Source organism: Protopterus annectens, chromosome 7.part0 (genome assembly GCF_019279795.1).
Source record: "Protopterus annectens isolate FY-2018-M chromosome 7.part0, PAN1.0, whole genome shotgun sequence".
Taxonomy (NCBI): domain Eukaryota; kingdom Metazoa; phylum Chordata; order Ceratodontiformes; family Protopteridae; genus Protopterus; species Protopterus annectens.
The window spans coordinates 1474831924-1474840675 of NC_056739.1; the positions used below are offsets into that span (position 1 = coordinate 1474831924).

The 8752-nt window shown below is 42.3% G+C and overlaps 1 protein-coding gene across 1 annotated transcript in view; it reads right to left on the bottom strand.

Moving 5' to 3' along the window:
- Nucleotides 1–8504, bottom strand: part of LOC122807086 (mitogen-activated protein kinase 12-like) — a 672606-nt gene extending 664102 nt beyond the window's left edge. Inside the window, exons 1-2 of the mRNA XM_044078025.1 lie at nt 8258–8504; nt 6903–7031 (exon numbers count right to left, since the gene is read on the bottom strand). Of these exons, the coding sequence (XP_043933960.1) occupies nt 6903–7021 (119 nt within the window). The 5' untranslated portion in view covers nt 7022–7031; nt 8258–8504. The remainder of the gene's footprint in view (nt 1–6902; nt 7032–8257) is intronic.
- Between the last annotated feature and the right edge of the window lie 248 nt (nt 8505–8752).

Here is an 8752-nt window from a genome sequence, read left to right on the forward strand (position 1 = left end):
TTATCTGTTTAAAAACTTTCAGAATCTGTAGTGCTTGTTGTCTTAGGCTATTTTATCTGTTTAAAAACTTTCAGAATCTGTAGTGCTTGTTGTCTTAGGCTATTTTGTCCCACCCTCCCTCCCTGTTGGTGTCTTGCTCTTATACTTGGTGGCTTTGCAGTTGCCCGCCCCTACTGTGACACACCTCCCAGTCTAGTGTCATTAGCTCATTCTTCTTAATACAGAGAGAACATTTGATAAGGCCTTCTGTTCCTCCTTTTTACCTTTTCAAAAAGTAAAACAAAACTTTTTTTTTTTTCGCCTGAACCTTCTTGTGTTCTGACTGTCCTTCTCAAACATATTGGAAATATATAGTATATTTCAGAGCATTTGTTATAACTGTATTTGCTATAACTGATTTAAGTATTTTTTCTGGCTTTTGAATATTTACTGAATAGCGAATGCATATTAGAATGTTTATACAGCACTGCATTCTATTTAAACTGTTTATGTGTTGATTAACTGTTTTGCACTCTTAAAAAGTTATTTGTTGCTTAATTTTACCTGTAGGCTAACACACTCAAGTGTGCTAGCCACTTAAAAGCATTTATAGCATTTAATGTCTGTTTTTTTCCTTGTCTCTGTAAAAAAAAAAATCTCTTGTTTTCCCACCTTACTGAACTAGAGTAGTCCAGTTTCAGAGTTGCTGATCCCTGGGCTTTGTTTTTAGTTCCTGTTACTGATCCATTGCCTTATTAGGAAGGAGGGAAGTTTCTTTGCTTACCAGTGGGAGTGGGAAGCACTGAGCAGCCTTTTGTCCGAATTGGTGAAGTTTCAGCCAGAAACTAGTAGTCTATTGGTCGCTTTGGGCCAATTCCTAGCTCCTTTCAGCCCCCTGCTATAAGACACGCTAAACACGCGTTTTCCAGCTTGTACCAACTCTGCACAGATCCTCGTGGTGGCCTGCAGAGTGATCCAAGCAGCAGAGAGCTAAAAGAGTGACTTTCTACCAGATATAAGTATTTTTTGTGGCTTTCCCACTGTTATTAAGCTAGCGACTGCATTTCGCCTGTTTTACTGCTACTTTAAGTGATTTCTGCATTTTACACTGTTTATTGCACTTTAAGTTACTAATTGTTGCAAATTGTTTCTGTAGGCTACACACTAAAGTGCGCTAGCCGATTTACAGCATTTATAGCATTTACTGTCTGTTTTTTCCTTATCTCTGTAATAAAACAAAAATCTCTTGTTTTCCCACTTTACTGAACTAGAGTAGTCCAGTTTCAGAGTTGCTGATCCCTGGGCTTTGTTTTTAGTTCCTGTTACTGATCCATTGCCTTATTAGGAAGGAGGGAAGTTTCTTTGCTTACCAGTGGGAGTGGGAAGCACTGAGCTGCCTTTTGTCCGATTTGGTGAAGTTTCAGCCAGAAACTAGTAGTCCATTGGCCGCTTTTGGGCCAATTCCTAGCTCCCTTCAGCCCCTGCTATAAAACACGCTAAACTGTACTGCTGATCTAACCAGCATATCCTATAACTGAAAAGTTCATCTCTACTTGATTCCCAAGTAGACTATTCTCTATCTGTAAAGCCTAGCACTTACTCCTACAGTACTTGCACCTTGATAAAGCACTCTTATTATAGATAGTACCCCACCAGCCTAAAACCCACTTCCCCGGAGTCCTTTGAAAGTTCTTTATCTACTACTTCTAGTATGTCGAGGGATCAGTTGCTAGTGTCCTCTCCAGCTCAACTGGTGAACCTGGGAATATTGAGGCAATGTTACAATTGCCTCATGTACACAGACAATCCTCTCCTTCTCCCACAAAACACAAATACATGCGAGAGATGCAACTATACGGCCAAACTGGAGGCTGAGCTCTCTCAACATAGGACTGGCAAGACCAGACAGGAGGAGAAGGTAACCACACACAATACATACCCAGTCACACATGGTACCATCACAACTTCAAATCATACACATACTCACACAAAGACATACTCAGAGGCTCTGATCAAAAATTTACCAAAACAGCAGAGGCCACCAAAGCAGACACCCAAACAACTACCACCTCACGACCCAACACATGCAACACATAGACCACACAGTCAGAGTGTCAAACAGTCACAGCCCTTAAGGCCAAACAAAATGCCAGACACACTTGTCATTGGTGATTCCATAGTCAGACACACTGACGTCCGCCACCAGACTGAGTAAGGAGAAGGTCACAGTAAGCTGCCTGTCGGGCGCTAGAATCCGCCACATAACGCAAGCACTCAGGTCTCTCAACAGCAGGTACAAGTACGACTCAGTCATTGTCCACGCTGGTGTCAACGACCTGAGATGTACCTCCTTGGACTACATGAAAAGGGACGCCGAGGAGCTCTCTGATTATGTAGCCCAGGCAGGTATGACCCTGACCTTGAGCAGTATCCTACCTTCACCTAGAATGATGCCACAATACAGTGATAAGATGATCAGCTTTAATAATTGGCTTAAATTCTGGTGTCATTCAAAGGGGATCCAATGTCTGTCTGCCTGGGATGACATGCTGGACAAGCCACGCTGCTTCAAGGGACGGCTTGCACCTGTCACCCTGGGCTTCCGGATATTGGCAAAGGCTCTTGCCACCCCATAGTGCCTTTTTTAGGCAAGGCTCAAATTCTAAACCTACCACCCTAGAACACCAAAAAGGAAAAACTAAGGGTAATGCTGCTCAATGCCAGAAGTCTCAAACTCAAGATGCACGCACTCGAGGCCCTTCTCAATATGGAGAACATCGATGTCTGTGCTGTGACAGAAACCTGGTTCAAGGCTCCTGAGAGCACCCCAGCACTAACAGGTTTCACCTCATATCATGCGTCCGCCCCAAAATCCGGACAACACCAAGAAAGGAGGGGTGTCCATATTCATAAAGGACACCCACACCTCAAGGTTGGTGGCAACGCACGATGCATCGGAGACCATCCAGGTGCAATTAACCATAGGCAAGACTGCTCTGCAATTTGTAGCATGTTACAGGCCACCCTCTCAAACTCAGGAACCTCACATGGCCTTCCTGAAAACATTGGAGGGATAAATGTATCTCCAAACACCATCATACTAGGTGACTTCAACTACCCTAATATAGACTGGGAACACTACTCAAGCCCGAACACTCTAACCCAAAGATTCCTGGAGTTCATAAACTCAAATGCCATGGAACAACTAGTCACCATCCCCACAAGAGGTGAAAACATACTTGATCTCATCATCACGAACATGGGATCAAAATGTTCAACACCGGAAGTATACCCCTCACTGGTGAGATCAGATCATAAACTAATCTCGCTGGAGGTCCTCATCCCGCCCCACCTGAAACAAAAAGACCACAGTGAAAAACTTCTCAAAAGCCGATTTCACACTTCTAAAAACTAGTGTGGTCTCCTTTAAGGCCCCTGAGCCAGTGGTAAACATTACTCAAACCGCTGAATCACTTACAAATGCCTTCTACCAGCACCTACAGGACTGCATGGATCAGGCAATCCCAAACAAAACTAAGACTCTCTGTACCAAAGGCAAGCGTCCAGTCTGGTGGACCCCAGCCATAAACAAGCTCTACAACAAAAGGAGGAAGCTACTACAAGATAGAGCAAAATCCTTGAAAGGTAAGACACCTTTGATCATTATAAGTAAAAACTAAGAGCTCTCATAAAATCATCAAAGGCAAATTTTGAGAGAAAAATCGCCAAGGACTCTAAAGACAATCATAAGGCCTTCTTTAGCTATGTTAGAAACCTAGGAGGAAACTCCCAGATATGCTCAGAATTAGTTCAAAATGATGTGAAAATTACTGAACCTACACACATTGCTAACATACTGGCTGACAGGTTCAGTGCAAACTTCTCCCCTCCCCAAAAGGAGAGATATCTATTCCAGAGGATTGTAGCCCCCAAACATCTCCAACGCCCAGGTGAGAACTGCCCTCACTAAGGCAAAAACACAGCATCCATGGGACCGGATGGTGTCCCCAGCTGTGTGCTTCATGAACTCAACGAGGAATTAAACCCACAGTTAGGACAGCTGTTTAATCTTAGCCTCACCTCAGGATACGCACTCCAAGGAGTGGCGCACGCGACTGTGGTCCCACTTCATAAGGGCGGTGCCTCCACAGACCCTGGAAATTACCACCCCATTAGCTTGACAAGCCTTATCTGCAAAGCCATGGAGAGGATCATAATGGAACTCATAAATAAAGACATAGGGAACTTGCAGACTTTGGATCCAACCCAGTTTGGCTTTGTCAAAGGCAGATCCTGCCTCTTAAACTTGGTTGACTTTTTCGAGACAGTCACCAAGGCCATTGATGAGGGAAAGGCAGTCCATACAGCCTACCTCAACCTGGCAAAGGCCTTCACACAATACCCCACTCAGGTATCATCGAAAAACTCATCAGCTTGAATGTAAACCCATACATCACAAGATGGGTTGCAAACTGGCTAAGCGACAGAACCCACAGGGTCAGAGTTGCTGGAGCCATGTCAGACTCAAAGCCTGTCACAAGTGGTGTCCCACAGGGCTCAGTCCTGGGTCCACTCTTGTTCGGCATCTACTTTTCTGAAGTACAAGCAAACACAGGAGGGTTATGGCTGACAAAGTTTGCAGATGACTGCAAACTGGGTGCCATAGTCGAAAACACATCTGACACAGATATCCTCCAGAAGGGCCTCACAGAAACGGATAACTGGTGCCAGAGCCATGGCCTGAAGTTAAACGCCAAAATGCATAGTCATACCCTTCGGGAAAAACAAGGTTACCCCTAGCTACCATATAGGTGACAATCCACTGAGCACAGAAAAGTCATCAGGGATCTGGGGACCCAAGTTGACAGTAGTCTTCGCTTGACACTCATGTTGCTAAAGTAGTTAGGAAAACCTTCTATATCGCCCACCTGATCATGAAGGGATTCACATCTAGATCAAGGGAGGTCATCGTCCCCCTGTACTCATCACTCATTAGACCTATGATTGAGTACAATGCCCCGTTCGAATGTATCTGACCAGACACCTGATGCAGCTTGAAAGGCCCCAAAAGTTCCTCACCAAAAGGATAAAGGGTCACAAAAATATGTCTTATGCTGCCCGACTGAAAGAACTCCAGCTTTATTCAGTCTCATACCGCTTGCTCAGAGGTGACCTGTGCCTGACATATAAGGCCATGTCAAACCCAGATTTGATGAATATGCTTCACCTCAAAAATCTAGATCCCTCAGAACCACAAGGGCGGAGACTTAAACCTTGACACGGTTATAAATAGAACGTGCTGGAGGGACAGATTCATCACCCAGAGACTCCCTATGCTGTGGAACAAAATCCCGGTACATGTGAGGCAGAGCACCTCGCTGGCCTTGTTCAAGAGGAATCTTGACCAATGGATGGGAGATCGCAGATATACCCCAGGGATTACTTCAGTGTCACTGCTTGACAGAGGCACAGAAAAATGATAGGCATAGTTTTTATTCAAACTAAAGGGGTGGCGAAAGCCACATAACTATGGGCTAGGCTTATAAATGCCCTTGGGCAGATAGCCTAGTATGAACCTATGAACCTATGAACCTATACTATCAAACCTCTAACACAAATATAGATTTAAAAGTAATTAGTAAGTACTAGCATAGTAACACTATACTAATTAGGGATTGTGAGAATAAGGCCTCATTTAGGAAGTCTCTTTGATAACACTTGTCTCAGACAGCTTAACTGAACCATATTATAAAGTTAAATATGACTATCTTTTTTGTGGCAGACCACTGTTACTACCTTAGACCACATTGCTTCATTACTTGTATAATTATTTATGTTTGTTATCTAATATTTCTATAACATGTTTAAGTTATTAAACACTATAGCCAATGCCATTAGCATAGTGGGATAAATTCCTGATTATGATGGTATCACAGGTTCAATTAGCGGATTGGACACCTAAGGGGCTGGCAGGAAGGAAAGGCATGCCCATCCTAGGAGAGGAAGAGGGAGGGCCGTGTGTATGGGGCACACAACACAGTTGGATTTCCATGGTGGAGGCCAAGGAGGTGACTGTGAAGTGCTTCCTGGAGGTGACAGGGAGGCTTGCCCATGTCAGCCCTTTGTAGAAGTGAGGTTCAGTTTGGCACAGTCTACTCATTGCACAGCCAAACCACAGCATTTTACCAGAGTGTACATAGGGAAGGGGAAGAAAATTAGGTAAACAAACCCTTGACAACAGTATTATATGGACCCATGGTACCTCAATCTCCTTGCCATCCCCAACTTTTATTGTGCACAGGGGAGGGGAGAAATATTAGGTAAGAACATGCCTGGCAGCAGTATAACACAGATGACTTAAGCTGATCTCCTTGCTAGCCCCAATACTTATTGGAGTGATTCCGGGGAGGTGGCATCCCTTTCAACTATACAGATTTTTGCAGAATGCCCATATTTTGACTCATTTATTTGTTCTGTTTTCATAAAATTGTGGTTTTCTGGCAAATCAATGACAAATCATTGAGGACTGAAGTCAAAAAATAATGGCACACATTTGAATTTTATACTTCATATCCTTCAGAAAATTAATGCTAATGCATAACCTGTTATTCTATCCACTTTCTAAGTTTGTAAGAGTAATAATTAAAAAGTGTCCCTATTTTTATGCCTTTGCCCCCCCATTATTTGTGCCTTTGTCCAGATTTCTTGCTGTAACAGGTTGAGAGGTATGGGGGAGGTTAGAATGCTTTGGTGGACCGAGTGAATCTGGTGAATGAGGAGAGACACTTGAGTCCACTGACGGTCAGCTGTGAGAAGGGAAAAGAAAGCAAAACAAAAACTTTTTAACGACTATAAATAAATTAAATTAAATAAATGAAGTGCTAACTAGCAGTAAAATATGGCAACTGCCATAAGTGACTTACCAGACAGTGCCATATGCTCCAGACCCAACAGGATCCAGACTGTTGTACCTAACTGGAACCTCCCACACAGTCTTATTAATCTCTTGTCTGTAGAATCCTTTTCGCACAGTTGTAGCCATGAGGTATCTGCTTCATTTGTTGGGTAAAGGGTGAATGAAAAGAAGAAAATTAGTAGTTTAAATATTAGGAGAGCTATAATACTTTACACATCCAAACTGTCATCCTCAACTAAAGCTACAGCAAAAAGTGAGCATAGGAAAACATGCTTCTGTGTGCCCTACAGGGAATGTACTACAAGCTGCCTTATTGTTTCAGCCACTGCACTCCCTGAATTCCAGATTTCCTTATCAGTGACATCATTCAGTGCTAGTCTTGGAAATAAAATGCAACTGTCTTTGCATACCTATCAAGTTAAAATAGCATGCTGTGGCTTGTTATGTCTCTCCCATTCCCTTTGTTTGTGCTATGCTCTTTTCCCAGTGTCATCTTTCCTGCTATGAATATGAACAAACTGATATAACAATGTAAAATGTTATGTGAAACAGTTTGGGCTCTTGTGTAAACTGCTTTCAACACTCCTTTAGCAGCTGGGCCACACTTCCAGCAATTACATTGACATTACTTTTTGGTACAACTGGCATTATATGAAGACCAGCCCTGGTCAGAGGCACCCCATATTACAGAACATCCACCCACTACAGATTATGTGCTTACAGAGAGCATAGAACAGCACTTCTGAAAATATTTTTTTAGTTTATCAGTGTCTGTCCACAACAAGAAAAATTAGTAGCAGAAGAATACTAAGGACATGTGACAATGGCATTATATCCTTTGTTCAGAATGAGTCCAAACATTACTGTGATATATGCATATTTACAACCTCTCCACTTGTAGCTGTATCTCTTTAACTGGTAGTTGCAGTAACATCAGAGGTATTTGTATTTTATAACACTAATTATATTGCTTAATACCTTAATTTTTATTTTCTGTAATTTAAATATGACTTCAGCTATTTCTTTACAGTACATCGTATAGAATCTACATTTATTCCTGTAACACTTTTTAGCCATTCTGCATGGCCTGGGTCAAGTATAAAACAGTCACTTAAAATCACTAAATAAATGCAGTTATCAAATAAGTGAATACATTAATTTTACACATACACATACATGCACATACACATATGCACACAAACACACACACACAGACATATAGATATAAGTATAGATATAAATATAGATATATTTTTAAAGATAACCTTCAGTACTCTTTTTGCAATATACCCAGACAAACGTCAGGCAGAAACCTATGAGTGCAAACATGTATGTTTACTTGGTAGCATTAATAATATTTACCTTTCCGTTAATCAGAGTGTTCCCCTCCTGAATTCTGTAGTTCTCTACCAGTATGTATTGTCACTCAAGAAAAACACGGCTGAATCCAAGTATCGCAATAAAACTGATTCAGTTTTGAAGCAAAAGCTCAGGAATTTATAGCCACATTTGAAAACACAGCAGAACCTTTGAAATTCTTTTTCAGTCTGAGGTAGGAATGCAGTGCCTGCAGATATGCCAGTTACACACAGTCCCCCACTCAAAAGATATCCGTCCCACACCACAGGGCATACGCATCTACACTTACTAACTGAGCACCCACCCCCTCAAGCACGTTGTTGTACTTTAGAAACACATGCTTATCATTCCAAGGAACTGTAATGGCACCTCCCCCTTCATAGCAGGTGAGCACCTTCTGTAACAGGTACACTTACATAAACACACCTGGGAGTGAGGGAGTAGAAAGGCAATTTGTAATAACAGCCAGCACTCAGAAGAAGAAGAGCTTGAATAGCC